A 27024-nucleotide genomic window follows, 5' to 3' on the forward strand; every position below is an offset into this window, starting at 1 on the left:
TTTTGAAGGAACCGGAAGTACACTTGAAGAGATAAGTTAAAAAGTCATTCTTTCTTTTTATTTTTTTTAAAAGTATCTATATCAACGTATTGTTTGATTAATAACCAAAATACACAAAAATTACTCAGAAAACAAAATCATAGAAAAACACAAAGATAATGATAATTACCAGAAGCGTCTTCAAACGTTCTTCAGATGTTCCTTCTTTTTAATTGTTTCTTCACTTTTATTAATCTAATAATCATGACTCTCTCTCTGCTTTCCATCCGACATGTAGAAAATGATGAAAGATAACAACCTTGTTCGTCACCTGGATGCGTGCGAGACTATGGGTAATGCTACAGCTATCTGCTCTGATAAGACCGGCACGCTCACCACCAACCGCATGACTGTGGTTCAGACTTACATAGGTGAGTGACCAGTCCAGAATCCTGTTTCTGTGGAACACCAATATCACTGTTGTTCACATTTAAAGCCTGCCCACCACTATTATATAGCGACCTGAAGAATCGGTTTCAACCTTTGACATCACAAATGGGATGTTTTATTGATAAGAATGGCTGCCCCTCTAGACTTATGGTGGAAATTTGAAGGATATGACTGACCAATCCATCCACCTCTGAGCCTTAAGTGATCAAATGTACGCAAATGCGTTTCCTGGAGGTAAGCTATACCTACATTAAGCTTTTCCAGGTGAGATAATATCTTTTTGCGTTTGACAGGGTGATTCAAAGATTTCACATTCCAACTAATAAAGGTTACATCGCAGCCAACTGGTCCATTTGAAAGATTGTGTGTAGTCATTATATTATAAGATAAATATTATCACCATTCTGTTCCAGGATAGACTTGTGTTTTAAGAGAGCTGATTATTTACCCACTGAAAAAAAAAAGACAGAACTTCGACTTAGATACATTAGATTCCCAAACCCCAACACCCATTAGAACGAGGTGTTCCCCAACCCCTTTGCAATGATATACACACATTTAAGTGTTTTTAGGGCAACTACACTAACCTTACTGAACAAGCTCTACTGAGTTCAAAAAATAAAATAAAACCGATTGATAAAGGGAACAAGGCAGACTGAACAAAATAATGATACTATAATATTGTATTCAAACTTAACAACTTAACCATTCATATTTCCTTTTTATTGAAAAAGAAAGAAAAACAAAACCCAATAAAATACGTATGAGTAGAAAATTAGATTAAAATAATAATAATAATAATAATAATCAAATAAAAGGAAACAACAGTTAGAAATATTGATAATGTAAAAATAAAAATAATAAAAAAGATTTTTAAATGTGTATGGTCATTTAAATAACTAGTACAGTGCCCGTCGGAAGTATGCATTCATGTGGGAGCATAAGGGGTATATTTGCAGGTCCAATTTTCCTGGTTCAATTCTATGGGCCATGAACATCATAAATGTGTTTGCTGTTGTTTTTTTTTTTTTTAACTCACTTTGATGTTTTTTTGTTTGGTGTATTTTTCTGTAATGTATGTTTTTTGGAGTCAATATGTGTATTTGTGTATCGCTCTGTTTTTTTTGTATAAATATTTAGTTTTGTATATTTGAGTCATTTTCATATTTTTGTTGTATTTTTCAGTAATGTATGTTTTTTGGAGTCATGTGTATTTTTTATTCTTTCAGTTGTTTCAGTATGCATTTAGTATTAGTATATTTAAATAAATAAATACCGTGTGTGTTTGAGACGCTGATAAACAAACTCCATAGTGATTGTACCGCCAATCAGAAAAACAACCAAACTGCGCAAAACAAAACGTAAAGCTCCAAACTACACGAGTGAGTAAGTAAATTAAAGTATTATCTACAATTCGGATGCCTTTTTTAAAAACAAAAATCATTGTTTACCTTCAAACCGAGTGGTCAGAGCTTAGCTTCCATGCACGACACCACAGAGAATCTGCAGTTTTCCAGATGGAGTATTGAACGGGTTGAGGTCAAAACCGACTCTAGTGAAACAGCTCGTTATTGAACAACAGTTATATGGTTCAAACAATGTGTCTGCAAAAGACTCACCAGTGGCTGATGGTTTCAAATGATCTTTTCAGAGAACTCCCGTGTTTGAGATGTTTTATCTTCTGACATTAATTATATTAACAGTATATTTATGTCCGCCAACATATAAGCATCTTCATGTTGAGTCCTTACAATGACAACCAGCGTGTCTTTCCTACTCACCAGGACAGATGATAGCGTTAATATTTGTGAGGTAAATTGTCACTTATCTTCATGACATGTTCAGTTTTGTGACGTCTCTGGTAGAATTTTGGCCTTCACAAATGCCAGGGCTTCCTCCGCATTTCCAAACTGCTTCTCCGTCCCGTTGTGTGTGATCCGTAATCTCGCTAGGTAGAGGAGGCCGTATCGGATGTTTGGGCGTCCCCGCAGCAGCCGCTTTACCTCCGTGAATGCTGATCTCGCCTGCACCACGTTAGGTGGATAATCTGGGAATATATAGACGGTAGCTCCGTTGATTTGAAGCGGGCCGGTTTCCCGAGCACAGCTGAGAATCTCCACACAGTCCTGATTATAATGTAGCTTAGCTACAATGGCGCGGGGCTTATCTGATCTCCTTGCAGGTAGACCCTGGTGAGACCGGTCGATCAGAATGTCTCTGTCCATGTTCAGCACCTTTCTCAGCAGACTGGAGACAGCAGATGGATGTTTCAGGCACATTCAAGATCCGAATATTGGAGCGTCTCATCCTTCCCTCAAAGTTGAGGCATTTTTCTTTCAAACTGGTTACTTCAGTCTCCAGCCGTCCCACTTTAGTTTGCAGTGAAGTCACGTCATCAGAGCACGCTGACAATCCACATTCCATTTCGGATATGGTTGTTTTCATCGTGTCCAAGTCGGAGCGGATTGTAGCCGTGCTGCTAGTCACCTCCGTTATTCACATTTAAAACAATAAAACCACTCCACGTTTATCTATCTTTTATTTTGAAGGGGTTGATAGTCATATAATAGACAATCTTAGTACAAGCCACTCCCACTCACGCACACAATGACATTCATTACCAATCTGTAATCACTGAATACTTGAAACTTGACAACTTTGATGATGTTGTAAAATAGAACAAGTGAATTTAAAAAACAACAGAAACAACATTTGTGAGTTAAAGTTTTCATTTGTAAATTAAAACGGCTGAAGGCGATCATTTATTTATCAGATAAAGTCATAGTGTAAGTCTCATAGATTAATAAATCAAGTATCATTTGCTCAAATGTTTTGATCTCCACTGTAAACACTCTCTTATTGACATTGTTGAAAAAGTTTGTTGCATTGCATTGTGGGATGTGGAGTCCCGTAGACGTTTATGTACTGTAGAAGTGTTTTTTACTCGGCTTTACACCGATCTGATTGGCTATATCGGATTGGCCGATATTTTGCATTTTATGCAATTAATGTGATTGGCTATAATATCTTAATTTGTCGATCCGATCAATGACGTCAGTGCCGTGATGAAACTTTCTGTAGAGGCTTTCATTGTATTGTTTTATCTGTCTTATATACACCGAAGAGTTGTTTGCTTTTTGTGACACGGCTTTATTTCACTCACATTTATGCACAAAGGTGAAAACCTGTGTGCGAATAGCAAAAATGTCTCTCGGTTGGACTGGAGCGGGTGAGCGCCGGACTTCTTCCCCAGTAAACCGGCTCTGAAAGCGGGGGCAGGGTCTGCTGTTAGTGCCTGGGTGTGTACGTATGTATGTGTGTGCACGCTTGTTTTGTTTATTATTCATGTTAAAAGGGAGAGTCCTAGAGTGGAACAGTGCCCTTCCATTTACTTTTGCTTGCATACCGGAGACTTGTGTCCATTACAGGGCGGTGGTGGACACAGAAGTGTGTATGCGCCCCACCTCCGCTGTGCACCTGTAAATACGGACAATAAGCAACAGCAGGTTTTGTAGTGCCTCAGTCAGAAAATATGTCTTTGCTCCTAATGCTAATGCTGATGGAGGTGAAACATGGTTCCAGTGTGGTCTGCCTCCGCAGCTTCATCGACAACTCTCTTGTAGTCGCTTCATAGCGGTCATCATGAGTATGACATGGGACTCCGGTTTAATTCAACAGCTGATTTTGCCAATCACTCAAAAATAGCATACAACTTATAATACTGGTCATGTGACCAGCGCATTCATTTGCAGTTAAAGGGCCACGCACCCACACACATACACTCTGACAACAAATGTTATATTACTGGCTCAGTGGTAGAGTGGGTCATCCAATAACCGAAGCGTTGGGGGTTTGAATCCCGCTCTAGCCAAGTCATTGTCGCTGTGTCTTTGAGCAAGGCACTTTACATTGCCTAGTATGAATGTGGTGAGTGTTAGTGTTGGTGGTGTTCGGAGAGACCGATGGCGCACCATGGCAGCCTCGCCTCTGTCAGTTGTCGCTACAATAGTAGCTTACCACCACTGTGTTTACTCCAGAGAAAGAATAATGCACATCAATGTAAAGCTCTTTGAGTGTCTACGATAAAGCGTTATATAAAATCCAATGCATTATTATTATTATTGTTATGTTCAGGTCCTGCATGGAAATTCTTCAACTCTTCCACTCTCTCACAGTCACAAGGCTGCGTTTAGATCCCAAAACATGATACTTTTTGATTTTTTGTGACTCTGCATTGGGTAGTTCCGAAGTAATTTGGTCGGTACCTAAAACAAACCAACCTGAATTCATATAATCGGATAGGTGATTGGTAATGATTTTTTTAAACTTACTGATTGGTGATCGGCCCAAAAATCCTGATGGTGTATAGCCTAGTTTGTACTTCATTCTTACTGCAATTTCTTGTGTTTGAGATAGATCCACATAATCATACAAAGGCCTCTCTGCCAACAATATCAATGCCAATACCAATAGATAACAATCAAATCAAACCACCAAGTCAAATTCCTTGTACTGTCCTCAAAACTGTACATGGCAAATAAAACATTTCTGATTCTGATTCTGATTCTGATTCTGAAATATTCAAATGATAAACTGATCCCAAAGTCAGCTGTTGGAACATTTTATATAACATTTTATTTACAACAGGTGATGTGCACTATCGAGTGATCCCAGATCCAGGACAGATCAACCCCCACACACTGGAGATATTAGTCAACGCTATTGCCATCAACAGTGCCTACACCTCCAAGATCTTAGTGAGTCACGTGGAGCCAGTGCAGCTTTGTTCACAGGACAATCATCTCCTACATGTGTTCACACTACTCTCTCTCTCTCTCTCTGTGTGTGTGTGTCCTCCTCCATGATCATCCCCCGTCTTCATGCCTCCAACTATACAATCCATTAGCCACCTGATGTGGAAGGTGGTCTGGCTAAACAGGTGGGCAACAAAACAGAGTGTGGCCTGCTGGGATTTGTACTGGACCTGCAGCAGGATTACGAACAAGTCCGAGAGCAGATGCCCGAGGAGAGACTCTATAAGGTAATCAATCATACTGTTCCCTTCCTGTTTACAATGTGTTTTTATCACAGCAACGGTTCTGTTCAACACACGCATCAAACTGAATGCAGCTGGTTTGAAAAAGTGAAAAACTGATTATTTTGGATTGTAAGAAAATACCTGAGTAGGTTTTAAAGTCTCTAAGTCAGAAATGTGAAGTTTGTTCCTTTTTCTGTCTTCATCTCCTCCAGGTTTATACGTTTAACTCTGTGCGCAAGTCGATGAGCACCGTGATTAAGCTTCCTGATGGTTCCTTCCGCCTCTACAGCAAAGGAGCCTCTGAGATCATGCTGAAGAAGTAAGTGAAGCAGTTTGAGGAAGTGGATTTGGACAGTGTATGCTAAAGAAAAGCTAAAATTTTGTGACACTCTGACCCCTGTGTGTCCAGATGCTCCTACATTCTAGAAGCCAACGGAGAGGCACGCACATTCCGCCCACGTGACAGGGATGAGATGGTGAAGCAGGTGAGTTATGTTTCATCATCATTATTATGTGCTCCCTTACAGGGCATCAACATACGTCATTATGAACAATCACCTTTAGTGTTATCAAACAATTCTAATATGTAGGAATAGGGACTGGGATTCTGGTCAATTATAATTGCAATTGTGTAATTGTAATTGTAAAAAGCTTTTGTTGTTAGAATCATAATTGAGTTCAGATAAATTACTTTGTAATTCTCATGGAAATTCTATAAAAACTGTCATTTACAATTCAATGAAATGCAAACATGTGGAATTATGTTACAGTTATATAGCTTACATACAGTATATGTAGTTAACAATTGTAAACATATCATATCAGGTTTTCCCACTACCAATTTACCATTTAAAAATACATTTAAATCTAGGGGTATACTGATAGAAAAAATACTCAGACACCTACATCAACAATATTAATACCAATATTTTTAAGGAGCCTAACAAGGTAACCAACAGATGTGGACGATAGATTATATTTTTAGTGTATTTTACAGCTTATTTAAGACATGGATCAAAACTGACCCATTATGATTAGAGATGCTAACAGAAAGCTAACACAGGAGGAACGTTATGTTTTATGGGGCTATTTATTTCAGGATCTAATTGTGATTCATTGAATTTGGACTTTAGTAATTGAGAACGTACTCTTTCAGATGGAGGCTTTGATCGTTGGAGGGACATGAGGCTGTGCAGGGTTGGTGATCTTTACTCTCAGGGCATATTTTTGTCATTTCAGCATTTTGTCAGAACGCATCTCCACAATTTCGAAAAAAATGCTGAGCCAGATAAATTAGTCCTTTGTTTTAGTAGGAGTGTATTAGACACCCCATTTCATTTTTATATGAAATATTACAAGTTCAGGACCAAGTGAGTATGGAACCAATTAAAAAGAAGTGGGAGCAGGAGCTTGGGTTGGAGATCTGCGGGAATTCACTGCGATTTGTTAACCGCTGTTCTCTTAATGCGAGACACCATTTAATACATTTTAAAATTATTCACAGGTTGCATAAAGGACAAACTGAGTAAAATCTCCAGGATCTGTCCCCCATCTGGGATAAATGCAAATGTGCTGAAGCCAGCTTCCTGCATAGTTTCGTCTTGTGTCCAAACATACAGGGGTTCTGGTTGGAGATTTTTGCTTTTTTGACAAGGATTTTGAAGTTGCAATTGAGAACTGATCCTTTACTGATCCTTCTTGGTGTCTCAGAAAACTTCTCAAAAGCTCAGTATTGATTACTTTCATATGCTCTTCTCTGTGCTAAAAAATGGATTCTGCAACATTGGAAGGGAGTAGAACTTCCATCCTTCAGCCAATGGATCATCAGCCTAACAGACACCCTCCACTTGGAGAAAATCAGATATGTTCTAGTAGACAGGTTGGAGGAATATGAGGCGATCTGGAGACCAATGATCACCTTCTTAGAAGGATAATAAGCTGCTTATTATGTGTATTGTCTTGACATGGACTGCTGCTGGGCATCACACCCCTGGGTAGGGACGGAGTTTTTGCAAAAATTCATTTTCTGGTAGTGCTCATGCGCATAAATGTATGATACGATTCACTCCCAGTACGTCACACCGGTACACACCGAACCCGTGGCTGGGGTTGGTGACCCAAAATCCACAATCACAGCCATGCAAGCGTCCCGATGACCACAAGGAGATGACACGTCAGCAACACAAACATCAATGCAAAGCAGTAGCATCAATCAATCATTACAAATCATCCATCATCTGTTACAAAAAGTAAAAAGTTACTGGGGATAATTTGAATGAAGAACTACATTTAATGGCTTGCATTTTAAACAGGGTTATCCTTGGTTTTTCTTAGTTAAACTAATTAAATCATGTTTTTTTTTTAACTTGTCACAATAATATTGTGTTGGCCTTCTGCCCTCCTACAGTTGATTCTACAGTGTCAGCCGATGCAGGCTGAGCGTCGTCTCGCTGACTGACAGGCCTGTTGACCTTAATTTGGCTGGTGATGAACTCAGCTTGTGCCCTGAGATAAAAAAAACTCTGCTTGTACTACAGCTTTATTCCAGCTCACTCATTCAGTTTGCATTGTGGCACTTTTATGTCATGTCCGCTTTAAATCATCTTTGTTTTTCATCTGCTGACTGTACATTTGGGGTTTTTCCCTCTACAGCTGCAGCTCAGTGGAAAAGCACACGTTTATGAATTTTGTATTAAGATCATATTAAGAAGACTACCAGTGCTCATGTAGTGGGTGACTTGAATGCTGACATATCAGACAAAAGGTCTTTATTTGACAAATTTTTGTTACAATTTTGTGATGATGATGATTATTTTTTATCCTCTCAAATACTATCACCAGCAGATAGCTTTACATATGTTAGTGAGGCCTGGCATTCAACATCATGGCTTGATTGTTGTATTAGTACTGCTGATGCCTATGACATTCTAAACTCTATAGAGATTGTCTATGAGGCATTAATTTCTGACCATATTCTATTTATAATGACATTAGATTTTGACAATCTTCCCAAGCTAGGTGAAATGTACTCATAATAATAAACTAGTTTGGTCTAAACTTACAAATGAGAACAAGTTATCATATTATGGAAGAACTGATATCCTGTTGAGCAAAGTTTATTTGCCAATTGATGCTATTTTATGTTCTGATGTGAATTGTGATGAAAACTCTCACTGGGATGATCTTTGTGCCTTGTATGAACATTTTGTGGGTGCTATACATGAGGCGAGCACACCACTCTATACCTATGCTGAAAAAAAATCCAAAGTAAAGCCAGGATGAAGCAAGTATGTGGCTCATTGTCATGCTGAAGCTAAGAATGCCTTTAGGGCCTGGGTCCATGCAGGAAGGCCCAGAGCGGGGGCTGCCCTTGTTCTGAAAAGGTTAATCAATTCTAATTATAAATAGGCAGTTTGTTATGTTAATAAACATGCACAACAAATCAGAGCGGATTCTATGACAGAAAAGTGACTTGACAATGATGTTACTGGTTTCTGGAAGGAGGTGAGAGCTTTGAACACAAACACCACATCTTTACCAAGCACCTTAGAGGGGGTCTCTGGTTGTGATAACATAGCTGAACTGTGGAGGAAACATTACTCGGCTCTATTTACTTGTGTTAAGAGTGACCCCTACATTGTAGGTGAGATTGTCAATTCAGACGCTATGCAAATCACAGCTAAGGAAGTTTTAATAAATAAGGCATGTGGTCCAGATAAAATATCTGCAGAGCACTTTAAAATAGCAAGCTCGAGGGCAGCAGTTCTCCTTACTATTTGTTTTACAGGTTTCATGGGTCATGGTGTATTACTAATTGCTCTAGCCAGTGTGCTGTTGAAGGGTTTACAGATTATCTGTACATTTATGCACCTCTGATAACCAGTTTGGCTTTAAGACAGAACTTTACTGTATTTAATGGTTTCATTGATACATTAAAGGCATTTGACCATATAAATCATTCTAAATTGTTTTTAAAAATACATCAGAGAGGAGTGCCTGACACTTTTATAAGGATCCTGTCTTATTGGTACTGTAACCAGAGCACGCACATTAAATGAGGAAATGTTGTCTCTGCTCCATTTGGGACAAGTAATGGCGTTAGACAGGGGGGCTTTTATCACCTTGCCTTTTTAATATTTACATGAATGATCTTTCAGACCAGTTAAGAAACTGTTAAACAGGTTTTATGGTTGGCAATGAACTTATAAATCATTTTATGTATGCCAACGATTTGACAATTGTTTCACCTAGCAGTGCTGGGTTTCAAGAGCTTCTCAACATATGTTCTAATTATGGTGTAAAATTTGATGTGAATTATAACGTTAAGAAGAGTTTTGTTCTGATTTGCAGAGTAAAAGGGGATAAGGACCTCACTTGTCCATCCTTTTGCCTGTCAAGAAAAGTGCTTCCTTCTTGCTCTAAAACTAATTATCTGGGACACATCATCACTGATGATATGACAGATGATGAAGATATGAATAGACAGCGCCATATTTTATATACGCAGGCAAATTTGTTGACCAGAACATTTTCCTGGTGTCCTGAGAGGGTGAAAGTGGGTCTCTCTCTTCAGGGTTTACTGTACCCATTTTTATACTGCGCCCTAATGGATTCAATTTAAGAATTCCAGCATCCGCAAACTTCAGGTTGCGTATAATGATTGTCTACGTATCTTGCTTGGTAAACCATGATGGAATAGTGCAAGTGAACTCTTTTGTAAAGTACAAGTCATCACTTTTCATGATCTTTTGAGATGACTTATGTTCAAATTTCAATCTGGTTTTTTTTTGTGTTTTGGTTTTGTTATTTTATAAAAAGATTGATTGATTGATCCTTTAATGTAAATTTAGTACATCTTCACACTTCACGCAAATTGTTACAAGTTTTCTATAGTCTTCTAACATGTATTATACATTTGTAAATAAAGTTCTTAAAAAAATAGATTTTGTTAACCAAATTAATGAGACAAAATGTATGCCAAAAAAAATTACATAATGTTGTATAATTAAATATAATAATATATGATATTATGTATATATATTTTTATGTATATACATATATTTTTTCTTTTCATGCAAAATAAAACTAAAATATATACACATACATATAATACTATATATTGTTATATTTAATTATACATGTATATTTTTTGCGTAGATTTTTTTCACATTAATTTGGTAAAAAATATGTTCCTTTACAAACAATTTTTTACACAATTAATATAAAAACTATTTACGCAGAAAATAAATAAATAAATATAATATTGTATAATTAGATATAATATTATATACAGTATGTGTATTGGGGTTTTTTTGCGTACATATTTTCCGCATCAATTTGGTAAAAGAATTCTGCAAAATAAATCTAATCGCTTGTTGTTTAAATATATATTTATAGTTAAACTAATTAAATAAGTAAAGGAAAATAGGTTTTAGTTTTCTATGGTCTCCTTATCTCAATTTCAAATAAAGTTCAGATAAAAAAATTATGGAATCTTTTACCAAAATAATGCAAAAAGAATTAACGCAAAAACATGAAAATATAGATATATTGTATGTAATATTATATTTAATTATTCTAATTGTAAATTGAGTAAAGCTAACAATCAAGATATTTTTCTTTCATTGACAAGAAATAATGACAAAAATGTATTAAAACATGTCTGTGTAATAAAAGATGAAATTAAAAAGGTCAAGAAGAATCGGGGCTTTCGCCTTTATTTATCATCATATATGTCTATGCATGTAGGAAATTTGTTGAGCCATCCCTTGAGGAGCAGTGGGCAGCCATGGTGTGGCACCCAGTGAGTAGTTGGGGGGGTTAAGGGACTTCCTCAACATCTCACAGTGATGGCCTGGGTGAGATTCAAACCGGCAACCCTCTGATTACAAGCCCGCTGTCTTTAACCACTAGGCCACCGCAGTAATTGATAATGTGCTTCATTAATTAAATCACAAATATAGGTTTTGATTATAAACCATTTGAAGTTTAAAATGAAGCTGTGTAATCACAACAAACTCCCTTCTTTTTTTCTATTTGATCAATAGGTAATCGAGCCAATGGCGTGCGAGGGGCTACGAACCATCTGCATTGCGTTCCGTGACCTTCCCGGCAAACCGGAGCCAGACTGGGAGAACGAGGCAGAAATAGTGACTGAGCTGACGTGCATCACTGTGGTGGGAATCGAGGACCCAGTGCGACCGGAGGTAGACCACTTCACATCAACTGCTCCACGTGTGATTGGAGTCTGGATTTGAACAAGCTTTCATCATCTCCATCAGGTACCCGAGGCCATACGCAAGTGTCAGCGCGCAGGCATCACAGTGCGGATGGTGACTGGTGATAATATTAACACGGCCAGGGCCATCGCTGCTAAATGTGGCATCATCAACCCCGGTGATGACTTCATCTGTCTAGAGGGCAAGGACTTTAATCGAAGAATCAGGAATGAGAAAGGAGAGGTCAGTGGTTGTTTACTGTCCTTTAACATCATCATCACTAAAGTATTTGTGTTACTCACTCAGAGCAGTTTGATCATCAACACTGAATATTGAGGACTATATCAAAGTACTGTGCAAAGCATTTTTTATTAGAGATGTTTATAAGCAATATCAGATATGCCGATATTTGTCCGACATTGAATTTCTGATGTTAGGGTAATGATGTGACACCTAAATATTCTGTCCAACTGCATTTCTTTCAGTTAAAAAAAGGTTTAGATGCATACAAATATCCCAAATATGGAGTAACTCAGTATATATGTGCTCACATTCTTTTTTTTAACTTACTAAATTACAGAAGTAATTCATTCTGTTATTCAAAGGGTTAAAATATCATGTGGTGTGACTGTCTAGCCAAGACTGCTGTTTTGAAAAAAATCTTAAAATTCCTCTATATCTATTCACATTTATTTTTTATATTAGTTATATTATAGTCTTGTATATTTCAAATTATTTTTATTTTCATTTCCATTATAATATTCATGCAAACCTTGCTCAATCATGCACATTTTGTGAAATATCATGCGGTGAAATCCGCATACGTCATTGACCATTAACCAATACTTATATATAAACAGGGCTCCTCTCCAGCCTAATTTTAAGTTACTTGATGTACATTATACCGCTATTAAAACACTGTAACAGGTTAATCTTACTTTTAATTTGATGCCCCACTAATAAACATCATCTGTGCAAAATAAGATTACTTATTCAACTTCAGTGATGGAAAAAAGTGTACTTTTGTCATCGTCCCGACTAATTATCTGATTCTAAGCAGTTAAACAGATGGAAGAACTCCACAACAAACAAGGTTAACTGTGAAACTGTAAAAATACACAATAAAATCACCTTTCAGAGTATAGTTTATACAATATTTACAGGAAACAGTTATCAGTTCTTTACATACTGCATGTGGTCGGTCACATTGAGTAGCCATTGTTCCTGTACATATCATCCCATCCCTCCCCACACCTTCCCATGCATCCCCACAGAATGCAGCCAAGGCTTTAGACCACTAAGAAGTAAGAGGAAGAAAGAAAACAAATACGGTAAATAAAAATAAATGAATAAACTAATAATTAAGGAAAAAAAGAAGAGAGCGTTTTTCCCAAAAAATAACAGTAAATAAAAGATAAAGCAACACACACACACACACACACACACACCCTCCCCCACCTCCACGGTCCAGGGGTCTCTTGACCCTCATATTTCCCAAAATTGTTAAATACATTAGAAAACAAAAATTCCACATTTATCTCCTCCATCAGGATGTTATCCACGGAGATAGTATGGAAAATGTATATATATCATCAAAATATACAGGTTAAGTAACCATATGAATATAATATTCATAACATAATACTTGACAATATAATTGCAGAACATAGACAAAATGACTTCATATTATTATATCATATATTTATTATAGTTTGTACATTGGTGCACATTAAAGAGATCCTCCACTGTTTTCACAAGTTTGGCCTAAAATCATTGAAATGTACCTACTAGAAGATCTATGCCTAACAAAACGCATTATTATGCACCATATTTATCTTATTGCCTTTTTAGAGCCTGTTCCACCATCTTTAGCAGCTTTTTCAGTCAAAATACCAGCTTGTGCTGCTTTTGATTGCTCTTAAAAAAAAACAGGAAGTGAAAGATGCCGATGTAACCCTCTTTAGCTCACAGAACAAGATATTTACAGAAAGTATGACAAGGTTTTGTCAGGAAATGACAGGTATTGAAATGTCATGGTGTGAAACCCAAATATTATTCATTTCCACCACTAGTTAGCGCTGTAACACCATAAACAAAGTCAATTCAGTTACATAAAGATTAAAGCCTGGTATATGCTTTTGCACCAGAACCTACGCTGTCAACGTGACGCAGAGGTTGGCCAACTGTAGTTCTGCAGAACACTTCGCTATGCGATTGACCGCCATGCCCCTAGGAGGTTATGGCTGTGTTGTTACAAATGAGCATTAAATAGCTCTTGTTTATCTTCCGCTCACAAAAAACAATGTTTTATGTTTTTTAAGCATTTTAAAATGAAATTTATTTCTGGATTATTACTTACCTACCAAACCAAGTGTATTTTGTTGGACACAAACATTGAAACATCGGTTTCAAAACGTGCAATTTGTTTTTCAATATAAACATATGCAACACGTAAACAAAGTATAAAAGTGTGGAGCGCACTGTTGACAACTCCGGTCAACAGTCACATTCATTCATGTTGACCGGAGTTGTAGAGCAGAGAGAGAGCAGCGAGGTAACCTGGCCCACGGTCCTGGGAAGCGGCAAGCTGGGAGTGGGACAGCGGTGTAAAACTTGCTTTAAAGATAACGTCATATCTGCTCCTCTGGCAGCCTCCACAGCATGTCAGTCATTGTTTACTGTTAACAAAACGCTTCACGTGTTGCAGCCATGAAAGGAAATAATAAAACTCTGGCACTTTCTGTCTCGGTTCTTTCTTTGACTCAGTTCACTGTAGAAACAACTCTCGCATTGCTCTGCTAAAAGTTGAAACATTGCGGCGTTGACAAAGGCAGAGACTGGGCTGAGGTTTGGAGTTCACCAATCACAGCTCTTATGTTCCACTTCGCCTCAATCGTCTACGCCTACGTAGAGCGCAACTTACGCCTACGTAGAGCGCAACTTACGCCTACGTAGAGCGCTACTTGTGTCTACTGAGTTGATTTTAAGCAGAACCATATATCAGGCTTTAGGCAGAGCAGCACATATCGGTTTCCCAATATCAGTGGAAAATCCAACATGCTGTCGACCAATAATACGTTTTATGGCAAATATTGATACCGATAATATTAGCCATCCGTTGTATTTAAATGCAAATTACATTTTCAATTACAAATGCTGAAATGTGATGAGAATTTCTCATGTGAGAGAGTTGTCCTCCAAGAACTTGTTCAGTATGTTTCTCTCTTTTTCATCTACGTCCTTGATGCAGATCGAACAGGAACGTATCGACAAAATCTGGCCCAAACTGCGTGTGCTGGCTCGATCCTCACCAACGGACAAACACACACTGGTTAAAGGTGAGTCACAAGCTTACCAGCCAATCAGGAAAATACACACAATTATTAACAATTAGCCTGTTTTTCACTTTGATGTGGGTCTCAGGCATTATTGACAGCAGTGTGATAGAGCAACGGCAGGTTGTTGCAGTAACAGGCGATGGAACAAATGATGGACCAGCTTTGAAGAAGGCCGATGTGGGCTTCGCCATGGTAACAGAGCATTAACTTTAATGTTTATTTTTGGATTTAAATCTCCAGTTTCTACTTTTTTATAAAACTGCAGCATTGCTACGTTTTTATACAACAAAGATATTGCTGCTGTAATAAAATGGTGTCTTCGGTTTTTGATGCTGTTGATAGACAATGACCCCATGACCTCAATGCTCTAATCTTGTTACCTGCTAAAGAAAAGTCGGGGACTGTGTCTTTTTTTAGTAAGCGTTCGTCTGTATTAAGTCTAGTCGTTCACGATGTGGTCATTAACAATCTTTAAGGGTTTTGGAAGTTGTCATGGCCTTGGGGATGAGTCAAGAAAACACATAAAGACGACACAACAAGTTTAAGCTTTGAAAACTAAAGTTTGTTTGGATTAAATCAAGAATGCAAATGATTAAAAAATAAGCAAATGGGATGCAGGGCTTGCCAAAATAAAGAAAAGCAGGAAACTTTTTAACCCAAAACTGACTGTTCAACCCTGGACATAGGCCTAGATAACTAAACGTAAAATAACTAAAAGGGTCAGTATAACCCCTCGGAGTCAGTATAATCCCTTGGAGTCAGTATAATCCCTCAGAGTCAGTATAACCTCAGAATCAGTTAATTGACATAGCAGGATTGTTGTTAGTATTCTTTATGTTGGGCTACCCTGGGTGATAAAATCCGACTAAATGTGGGGGATGAATTTTACTGAATAATAATTATAATAATATGCTGTGCGTCCTCACTAATTGCCTTTGATTTATGGACATGTGACAGTTATGTAATTAGTATTTAGTGTAGGTGCTGTTGCAGTGCTTGGTAAAGAGTTCACAATACAAATGAAGCCTTTATTGTTCAATATTTATTTTATCTTCTGACAGTATGAGTTACCGAACCGGCTCAGTGATGCAACTAAAATGATACTAAAAATGTAAAAAGAACTTTCCATTCCAACGTCAGAAACTTCCTTTGAACTCATCCCCTCAGTTCTCATGTCGCAATTTTACTAAAATCAGTAATAAAGGGCCAAAAGATGTCACTGTATCTAATCCGAGGGCCACATTATCAACATTCATGTCAGCCAACCGATATTAGCATTAATACAGGGGAAAAAAACATGTATTTTTGTTGTTTTATTTGATTTGTGTCATTTTGTATTATTTTGTGCTTGCTTAGTGTATTCTTCTCTCACTTTGTGCATTTTTGTTGTTCTTTTGTGTATTTTAGTTGTCTGTGTGTTTTTGGCGTCAGTTTTGTTCATATTGTCTTGTGTATTTGTGTTTCTTTGCTGCCTTTCGATAATTTGGTATGGCTTTTTGTCATTCAGTGCATTGACTTTGAGGGCCGCAAAAAATTAAAGCAAGAGCCGCATGTGGGCCTCTGGCTGCCAGTTGCCCACGTCTGGCTTATAGTGACAATAATATTAATATATATGGTTGCACAAAGGCTGATGTGGAACTGATTTCCTGTTGTTGTCTCACTTTTGTAGGGCATTGCAGGGACAGACGTGGCTAAAGAGGCGTCAGACATCATCCTGACAGATGACAACTTCAGCAGCATCGTCAAGGCCGTAATGTGGGGACGAAACGTCTACGATAGCATCTCCAAGTTCCTGCAGTTCCAGCTCACTGTCAATGTAGTCGCTGTCATTGTGGCCTTCACCGGGGCGTGCATCACTCAGGTGGACACACACACGCGCTTATGTTACAACATCTTTCATATCATATCTGAAAGGACAAACTAAACGCTTTCTGTGCATTTCTGTCAAGGCGATACATCACCTAAAAAGGACTGTGCTCTGTGTGTTGTGTGCAGGACTCCCCGCTGAAGGCAGTGCAGATGTTGTGGGTGAATCTCATCATGGACACATTTGCGTCTCTGGCTCTGGCCACCGAGCCCCCGACTGAAGCTCTGTTGCTACGGAAACCCTATGGCCGGAACAACCCGCTCATCTCACTGACCATGATGAAGAACATCCTGGGACATGGAGTGTATCAGCTGGTCATCATCTTCACTCTTCTCTTCATCGGTACACACACACACACACACACACACACCTAAAGCTCAGCACGCACCATTATTCATTGTAAAAGTGAACACGCATCAATGATAAGTATGTGCATTAAACCATAAGTATATAAAATATTATATCATTTGAGGTAGATCACAAACAATATGAAATGTATGCACTTGAGTACCAGATATATGCTCTGCACAGCAGTAAATTCACACTATACATATACATCATTTGGACAACTTTAAGCGGGGCCACAGATTTGATTGTATCTGATTGTATCACATGATCAACATTAATTTAGAATAATGACCAATCAGAACATTAACACAGGAAACAACAAAAGGCCTGTACTACGAAGCTGGATTTTCACTTATCGCGCTAACTTCCAGGATATTATTGGTGTGTGGTGTCCTACGACGCTGGCTATCTTTTTTTACTGCGCTAAATCACCATGGTAACTGAGGCTGAACACTTAACCTGGTGGGGACCAGGTTATGAAGTGGATAAGATCTGAGTACAAAAGTCCCGCTTCCTGACCAATCAGTTCTCTTAGAAAATGACCTTCCCATTGGTTGGTGCAGATCTGACAGCTGCATTTAATGAAGGAAAGATTATTAATGGATAAACCCTGCAAATGCTTTTCAGTATTGCAAACGGATCAACTCATTGATGGTGACGGTGTGACGAAGCACGTCCGTCACTGACTGCACACACATGCACACACACACATGCAGACACACACACACACACACACACACACACACATGCAGACACTCACACTGAAGCAGGCCCATCATCACCAAACTTTTCCCTTCTAACAGCGGTTTTGAGTGCATACTTAAAATAACGTAACCTCTCCTTCCTTCCCTTGTCATAGCACAACCAAGGGTGCACACTTGGAAGCTCTTGCCATTGAGATTCATGCATTTAAAGCACTCTTTCCGCTTAATGCACAGTCTGTAACAAAATTCTGGGTATCTTTTACAAGTCCTTTATTTAAATCTTTTGACATTTTCCTTTGTTTGTTGGCTGTCTCACAAAGACAAATATAGTCTCCACAGCATTGTTGAAATCTGCTCCAAAATAACTGGAGTTCAGCAGAGAGAGCTGCATTCTTTTTGGGAGAAACAGGTGGTGAAAAAGGCTAAAGGTATGATCTCCCAACATGGCTACATACTGTGCTCTGAGTTTATTTTAATGCCTCAGGCTGTTGCTTCATCGCACACTGTAGGAGAACAAATCGTTATGCTAAGTCTTTTATTCCTTCTGCCATCAGGCTGTTAAACCTGGATAGAAGTCTTATGGACTGATAGATTTGTATTATTTATTTATTTTTATTTTCAGCCTGTAGATGCTGAACTACATGGTGGATAGAAACTGACGCTGAATGAGCATCTCTGCCGATGTACTGAGTTTTTTAAAAATGTATTTTCATTGTTGTCTTGTCTGCTATTTTTAATGTATGTATGGCCTGGTGGACTCCAAAAACTGAATTGCCCTTTGGGATAAATAAAGCTAAATCAGCAGGAACATTCTACACTGAAACAATGCTCTCTCATCCCAGTGTGTGTGTGTGTGTGATAAATTGAGGAGGATGACTTGAATATAAACTGAGTTGAAAACTGGCTGATCATAGCGCTGTCCGTTTATCATCCGATGGATTAATATTATTTAATTTCACGCTTTAAGAATGAGAATCAGAAAAAAGCTTTATTCATCCACGTGGGAGATAACAGTGTCAGCAGCAGCTTCCTGCCGATGTTCTTTTCCTTCTGCCTTTTCTGCAGCAACAGTGTTGTTTTTGGTCTGAATTATAGATTTTAATTCTTCATTTTTTAAAGAATTATTCCTTGTGACGTAAATTGCTCTACATCAGTATGTATCCATGACCGCAATTGTGATTGGTCTGACGCTGCAATTTTCACGCCTGTCACAGGAGCGCACACGTAGTCTGTTGGAAATCAACTCTATTAATAAACGTATTTATAGTATATACTGCTTTGTAGTACCACTAGTCTCTGACGGAGAATGTTTGGTTAGGCGAAGCCTGCTAATGTAGAGATATCCCGGATATACTTATCCAGCTTCGTAGTACAGGCCCATAGAGTTTGTGTGTGTCTGTATTGTTGTTTAGTGTGTTTTTCTGTAAATATTTATGTTTTCTGGAGTCGCTTTTTGTAATTAATTTGTTGTTTTGTGTATTTTACTATTTTTGTGATAGTTTTGTAGTCATTTTGTGTGTTTTTGTTACATTCGTGTCGCGTATATTTCAGTCATTTTGTATGCTTTTGTATGTTTTTAAAATAACTTTGTATATTTGTTTTTCTTTGTGTATATTTTGTGTTTTATGAGTCATTTTATGTTTTTGTTGTCTTTTCATGTGTTTTGGGAGTCCTTTTTACGTGTTATTGTTGTCCTTTTTGAGTATTCGTCTGTAATTTTGTAAGTTTATGATGCCATCTTCAACATACTGAACAAGTTGTTTTTTCAGGAGAACGCATTTTTAACATCGACAGCGGTCGTAACGCCCCCCTCCACTCTCCGCCGTCTGAACACTACACCATCATCTTCAACACCTTCGTCCTAATGCAGCTCTTCAATGAGATCAACGCTCGCAAGATCCACGGCGAGAGAAACGTCTTTGACGGCATTTTCTCCAACCCCATCTTCTGCTCCATAGTTCTGGGAACCTTTGCTGTGCAGGTCAGGACGTTTCTTTGAAACTGTCCCACACTTTAGTTCCTCTATGCTGATTGTACTTTATGAGATAATGTTTACAGAGATGCTGCTGTGAGTTTTAATAATAATAACTCTGTTCAATTACAAGCGTCACAGTGGGAAGAATCCATGTCAGACAGGCAACTCAAACACTTTGTTTAACATGCAGACTGAAAAAGAGAAAAACAGTACTATTGTGTAACCACAAATGATCGGAGCATCTTTGTGTTTGTGCTGCAGATTGTGATCGTGCAGTGGGGAGGGAAACCCTTCAGCTGCGCCCCCCTCAACGTGGAGCAGTGGCTCTGGTGTTTGTTTGTGGGCGTTGGAGAGCTTCTCTGGGGGCAGGTAAGAGACTCCAACCTCTGAGTGTAGTACAGCTGTTTCCAGCTACAATCACACAGAGATTCAAGCTTACATTCATGTTTAATAGTTTGTTATATCATCATTAATAATAAGTATATCAGAATAAAAGTAGTTGTTTTTAAAAATGGATTCTATTTGTTTTTAAAGGAGCTTATGAATATAGTTTGTTGTTACTAGAGTGTACCAGTAAGTTGATTGAATTTACACAACTACACAGTTTTTTATTGAAAGTGCCCAATAAGACGAGTCTGTGGCGGTCCACTAGGGGCACTCATCGCCAGATTGGCCAGGGTATGTGTCACGGTGGGATTGGTTGCACAATCAGGAAGTCTTGTATATATGGTGGTGTTGTCTTGTAGTGAAGCCCAACAATAAACCGCTGGCATCTACTCCGTTCTCTCCGCGCCTCTGTCTTGCCTTGCCTTCCACATTGGTGACCTCGACGTGATTTTCTTTTTCCGCTCTCGACCATGTCGCTTGCCGCTGGCGATGCCGTTCCGCTTGCGCCGGTTGTTGCTCCTGCGGTCTATGCGGCTACTGTTAAGCTTCCGGAGTTTTGGCAGCACGACCCCGAGCCCTGGTTTCAGCATATCGAGGCTCAGTTTCGGCTTCGTGGGATTACTGTGGATGACACCCGCTACTACCATGTTGTCGCTGCTCTGGATGCTCAGACTACGCGTCGGGCGATGTGCGTGTTGCGGGAACCCCCGGCGGACGGTAAATATGCCGCTATTAAGGCTTTGCTTTTAAGGCTGTATCAGCTGTCGGATGCCGAGCGGGCCGACCGGCTCCTGTCCCTCAACGGTTTGGGGGATGGTAAGCCGACGGAGCTGATGGAGAACATGCTGGCGTTGCTCGGTTCGGGGGATGCTTCCTTTTTGTTTGTGCAGCTTTTCCTCCGTCAGCTGCCGCCTCCTGTACGTACTGCGCTGGCGAGCTCGCCGCTGGTTGCTACCAAGGACTACAGGGGTTTGGCGGAGGAGGCGGACCGGATTCTGCTGGCTAACCGGCCGTGCGGCGTGCATGCCCTGCTTCCTGAGCCTTCCTGGTCGGCGCCGGACGAGGTGGGCGCTGTGGCCGCGGTGACGGACCGTCGCCGGCGGGAGGACGCGCTTTGTTTTTACCATCGGCGGTTCGGTGCTAAGGCTAAGCGCTGCGTGCCGCCGTGTGCTTTTCTGGCTCAGGGAAACGCCAGGGCCAGTGCTCAGTAGCGGCTGTGGGCGCTGGCGGGGTGGCCAAGCTGCTGTTTGTCGTGGATGACGTGTCGGGACGGCGTTGGTTGGTGGATTCCGGCGCCCAGAGGAGCATCCTGCCTGCGTCTGCCGTCGATGTGCTGAGTGACAGCCGGGGACTCCCGCTGAGTGCGGCTAATGGTACTACCATCCGTACGTTTGGCTCCAGGTCAGTGACTGTTTCTTTTTCTGGACGTCAGTTTTTGTGGGATTTTGTGGTTGCCTCAGTCGCTGTGCCTATTTTGGGTGCAGATTTTTTGTGTGCTCATGGGCTGCTCGTTGATGTGTCTAATGGCCGTTTGATTGACCCTGTCTCGTTCTCCACCTACCCCTGCTCTTTGGGGGGGGCTGAACCGGTGGCCCTGCCCCGGGTTCTCGCTGTTGGGGATGTATATCAGCGCCTCCTCGCTGAGTTTCCTGATCTGACTGTGCCGACGTTTTCGGCAGCAGTCGCTAAGCACGGCGTGGAGCACTTCATCCCTACAGTTGGGCCGCCCGTCTTTGCTCGTTCGCGGCGTCTGGACTCTGCTAAGCTGTCCCTGGCGAAGGAGGAGTTTGCAACTATGGAGCGCTTGGGGATCGTACGGCGCTCCGACAGTCCATGGGCCTCGCCTCTGCACATGGTGCCCAAGCCCGGGGGGCGGTGGCGGCCGTGTGGTGATTTCCGGCGGCTGAATGCTGTCACCACACCAGACCGCTATCCTATCCCGCACATTCAGGATTTCTCTGCGCAGCTCGCTGGAGCTTCCGTTTTTTCCAAAGTGGATTTAGTGCGGGGCTACCATCAGGTGCCTGTGCATGAAGCGGATGTTTCCAAAACTGCTATTATAACCCCATTTGGATTATTCGAATTTTTGCGGATGCCCTTTGGCCTGCGGAGGGCCGCGCAGACCTTTCAACGACTCATGGACTCTGTGTTACGGGATTTACCTTTTCTGTTTGTTTATTTGGATGACATTTTGGTTGCCAGTGCTTCGGCAGCCGAACATCTGGAGCATCTGCGTCTGTTGTTTAGGCGGCTGAGTTCTCATGGCCTGATTGTCAACCCAGCAAAGTGTCAGTTTGGGCTCTCTGACATTGATTTCCTCGGCCACCGGGTGTCCTCGCTGGGGGCTGCTCCGCTACCTGCACGGGTGGAGGCAGTTACGGGTTTTCCACGCCCGTCTACTGTCAAGCAGCTCCAGGAGTTCCTGGGCATGGTGAACTTTTATAATCGGTTCATCCCTCGTGCTGCTCACCTCATGCATCCCCTGTATGAGGCTCTTCGCGGGATGAAGGGGTCGCAGGAAGTGGCCTGGTCCTCTGACAGGTTGCAGGCGTTCGAGGCGGCCAGGGCCGCTCTGGCGGGGGCTGCCTTGTTGGCGCATCCCTCTCCCTCGGCTCCACTGGCTCTCACTACAGATGCGTCGGACATTGCTGTGGGCGCGGTGTGTGAGCAGTGGGTGGCTGGAGCATGGCAGCCCCTCGCTTTCTTCAGCAGGCAGCTCCGCACTGCAGAGAGGAGATACAGCACGTTCGACAGGGAGCTCCTGGCTCTTTTCCTCGCCACTCGTCATTTCCGTTTCCTGTTGGAGGGCCGCCGGTTCACGGCGTTTGTGGATCATAAGCCGTTGACCTTTGCCCTGGTCAAAGTCTCGGATCCTTGGTCTGCCCGCCAGCAGCGGCAGCTGGCCGCAATCTCAGAGTTTACCACGGACATTCAACACGTTGCTGGTAAGCACAATGGGGTGGCGGACTGTCTGTCTCGTGTGTTGGTTTCCTCTGTGCATCTAGGCTTGGATTATTCGGCTATGGCGGTGGATCAGGACGGCGATGCAGATCTCCAGGCCTGTCGTTCTGCTGTGACGGGTTTGCAGCTCGTGGACGTGCCCTGCCATGAGGATGGGACCACTCTGCTGTGCGACGTGGCCACCGGACAGCCGCGGCCTCTGGTTCCTGTAGGCTGGCGTCGCAGGATCTTCGATGCTGTTCACGCCTTGTCTCATCCCGGTGTTAAGGCGTCTGTGAAGCTGGTGAGCGCTAAGTTCGTCTGGCCCAGGTTGCGCAGAGACGTCAAAGGATGGGCCGCTGCCTGCGTGCCTTGTCAGCGGGCTAAGGTCCACCAACACGTCAGGGCTCCGCTGGAGCCTTTTCTGGTGCCGGAAAGGCGTTTTGACCACGTGCACGTGGATTTGGTCGGTCCTTTGCCCCCTTCTCGTGGCTGCACGCATCTCCTGACTATGGTGGATAGAACCACTCGGTGGCCGGAGGTGGTGCCCCTGGAATCTACATCGACGGACGTGGTGGGCCGGGCCTTCATCTCTGCTTGGGTCTCGCGGTTCGGCACACCTGCGGATTTGACTTCGGACAGGGGGGCCCAATTCACATCGGGGCTGTGGGACGCCATGGCTGTGGGCCTGGGGGTGCGGCTCCATCGCACTACAGCCTACAACCCCCAGGCGAATGGCCTCTGTGAGCGTTTCCATCGCTCCCTCAAGGCCGCTCTTCGGGCCAGCCTCACGGATGGGGGCTGGGTTGACCGTTTGCCGTGGGTCATGTTGGGCCTGCGCTCTGCTCCCAAAGAGGATCTTCAGTCTTCTGTCGCTGAACTGGTGTATGGGCAGCCTCTGAGGGTCCCGGGGGATTTCCTGCCTGCTGCCTCGGCTCCGGCGGTCCCGATGGCCCCTCGTCTGCCCATTGAGGGGGCCGCAGGGGCGCTGGCTCCGGTTCCTGTGCACCACTGTTTGCCTCGTTTCCGAGTGCCGAGGGATCTCCTGTCATCGAGATTTGTGTTTCTCCGGCGTGGTGGCCACCGCTCCCCGCTCCAACCTCCATACGATGGGCCCTTTCGGGTTGTGGAGGCGGGGCCTAAGAACTTTGTCATTGACTTTGGTGGTCGCCTGGAGCGGGTCTCTGTTGATCGTCTGAAGCCTGCTCACCAGGACCCCGACGGGTTGATGGTTCCGGCCCTGCCTCCTCGCCGGGGTCGTCCTCCTGCTGCTGCTGCTACTGCTCCTGCTGCTGTTCCTGCTTCTGCTGCTCCTGCTGCTGCTACGGACTCTGTTCCCCGCCTGGTTTTGTTGCCGGGTGTGCCCCCTCGTCCGGGTCGAGCCCGCCGCCGTCGTGGTCGCCCCCCGCGCCTGCTGGTGTCTGACCCTCCTGGGACTTTGCGAGTCAGCCGTTATGGTCGTCCTATTAGACCTCCTCGGGGGACTTGAGGTGCTTTTGCCCGTTCTGGGTTCATGTTTTGTTTTTTGATATGTTGTCCTTTCTTTGACGTGTTGGTGCTGGGTTTTGTTGTGCCTGGTGCCCATTCTGTCGTTTCGGGGGGGGCCTGTGTGGCGGTCCACTAGGGGCACTCATCGCCAGATTGGCCAGGGTATGTGTCACGGTGGGATTGGTTGCACAATCAGGAAGTCTTGTATATATGGTGGTGTTGTCTTGTAGTGAAGCCCAACAATAAACCGCTGGCATCTACTCCGTTCTCTCCGCGCCTCTGTCTTGCCTTGCCTTCCACAAGTCATTTATTTAATTGTTTTTGTATGTCAAAATGCACAAAATGACTCCAAAAATACAAAAAAATAACAAGATGCACAAAACACATAAAATTACTCAAAAATGGCTCAAAGACACAGAAAACAACAACAGAAACACAAAATTAAACCAAAAAAATGCAACATGACAACAAAAATACACAAAATTACTCTATGTACACTTAGGGCCTGTACTACAATGCTGGATTTCCTCTTATTGCACTAATTTCTGAGATTTATTTGGTGTGTCCTGTACTATGACGCTGGCTGAAATCTTACTGGGCTAAATCAACGTGGTAACTTAGGCTGAACACCTCGGGGGTATTTCAGAAAGGAGATTCAACAAACTCTGAGTTCATCCATAAACTCTCAGTTAACATACGGGAAACTATGAGTGTCCGGTTCCATTACTGCTGGTATTAAGTGAGTCAATCAACTCTGAGTATGTAAACATTGAGTTACTCGCGTGCACAAGAGCGATAAAAAGCCATCATTAGATGTGTCGCTGTACGTGTACATTTGGGTATATGTGGGGGTGTATGTGCTGTGCAGATGTATGTATACTGTATATATTTTAATATATATATATATATATATATTTTTTTTTAATATATATATATGTATATTTCTATTAGCTTTATTTTGTTGTCATATTTGCACTGTTATTATTTAAGAGGCTCAGGGGGTTTTCTTTGTTTTGTTCAAGTTTTTTTTGTCGGAATTGTTCAACTGTATATAAAGAAAAGAAATTGCACACTTTTGTATACAATGATTTCTATGGCTTGCATTTCATAAATACAGTTATATAGAAATAAGAAAATACGTATAAGTAATTGGTTAAATATGTTTTGATACTTTAGGGTCAATCCGACAGGAGAAAAGCACATTTGGCAGCAGCTAAAAATGAAATATAAAACCATTACTCAAAATGGTAATGCATATTTAGCTCATCATCTCACCACATTTAGATTTTAATTTGACTTTTTAAATTGCTGTATCATATTGAAGGCAAGGGTATAAATTTGTGATCCTTTAAATTAACATATCATAATAAAAAAAAGTGATTGAAAGCCTAACGACATTTAACTGCCCTCATCTTCTGTATGCCACTTAATGTTCTCTGTTTAGGATTAACTCTGACAATGAAGCAACATTTTATTTTAAAATGTAAACATGTGTACATGATGACTGCATTATTTTTTTAAATTAATTAAATAAAACTGGTGGAGGCCTCAACTTCCATCGGATTTGGAATGAACGCACAATCCATGACTAACTGGTGTTCAGGTGGGTGGAGCCAGGTAGAAACCCAGGGTTTCTTATACAAACCTGTCAGCGAGCAGGTTCAGTTCACACAGTATGTTACCGTGGTAACATACTTAGAGTATAACTTACCTCGCTTTCTAGAACAGGAAACTCAGAGTTTGCCTTATTTGAGCCCCAACATATTCAGAGTTTGAACATAACCCGCTTTCTGAAATACCCCCTAAGCTGGTTGGGACCAGATCTGTGTGAGTCCAAAAGTCCGGCCTTCTGACCAATCAATTCTCTTAGAAAATGACCTGCCCATTCTGCAGGAACTTACTACAGTGAAACAATGCGCTCTCATCCCTGTGTGTGTATGTGTTAAATTGAGGAGGGCTACCTGAATAAAAACACGTTTGTGCTGTAATAAAGTGAAACTGATCAAAGCGCTGTCTGATTATCATCCGAAAGATTAATATTGTATAATTCTTGTTTTTATGCATTAACAGTCAGCAGCTTCCTTCCTGCATTTATTCCTTCCTGCTTTTTCTGCAACATCAGTGTTGTTTTTGGCCTGAATTATGGATTTTAAATATTCATATTTTTTAGGTTTAGGAATTATTCCTCAATTGTGACGTAAATTGCTCTACACAGTTTCTCTGTGTTTGTGATTGGTCTGACGCTACAATTTCCACCCCTGTCACAGGAGCGCACATATAGCCTGGCTGAAA

The 27024-nt window shown here is 41.4% G+C and overlaps 1 protein-coding gene across 6 annotated transcripts in view; it reads left to right on the top strand.

Annotated features, from left to right (window-relative positions):
- The window catches only part of atp2b3b (ATPase plasma membrane Ca2+ transporting 3b), a 95673-nt gene that overhangs the window by 48768 nt on the left and 19881 nt on the right, over positions 1–27024 (top strand). For all 6 annotated transcript variants that reach the window (XM_028451873.1, XM_028451869.1, XM_028451868.1 and 3 more), the window contains exons 11-23: positions 278–410; positions 5077–5186; positions 5336–5470; positions 5680–5786; positions 5877–5952; positions 11515–11673; positions 11749–11928; positions 14936–15023; positions 15109–15215; positions 16693–16884; positions 17019–17232; positions 19712–19923; positions 20179–20286. In XM_028451873.1, coding sequence (XP_028307674.1) covers positions 278–410; positions 5077–5186; positions 5336–5470; positions 5680–5786; positions 5877–5952; positions 11515–11673; positions 11749–11928; positions 14936–15023; positions 15109–15215; positions 16693–16884; positions 17019–17232; positions 19712–19923; positions 20179–20286 — 1821 coding nt within the window. The remainder of the gene's footprint in view (positions 1–277; positions 411–5076; positions 5187–5335; positions 5471–5679; positions 5787–5876; positions 5953–11514; positions 11674–11748; positions 11929–14935; positions 15024–15108; positions 15216–16692; positions 16885–17018; positions 17233–19711; positions 19924–20178; positions 20287–27024) is intronic.

This window comes from Gouania willdenowi, chromosome 7 (genome assembly GCF_900634775.1).
Source record: "Gouania willdenowi chromosome 7, fGouWil2.1, whole genome shotgun sequence".
Lineage (NCBI taxonomy): Eukaryota > Metazoa > Chordata > Actinopteri > Blenniiformes > Gobiesocidae > Gouania > Gouania willdenowi.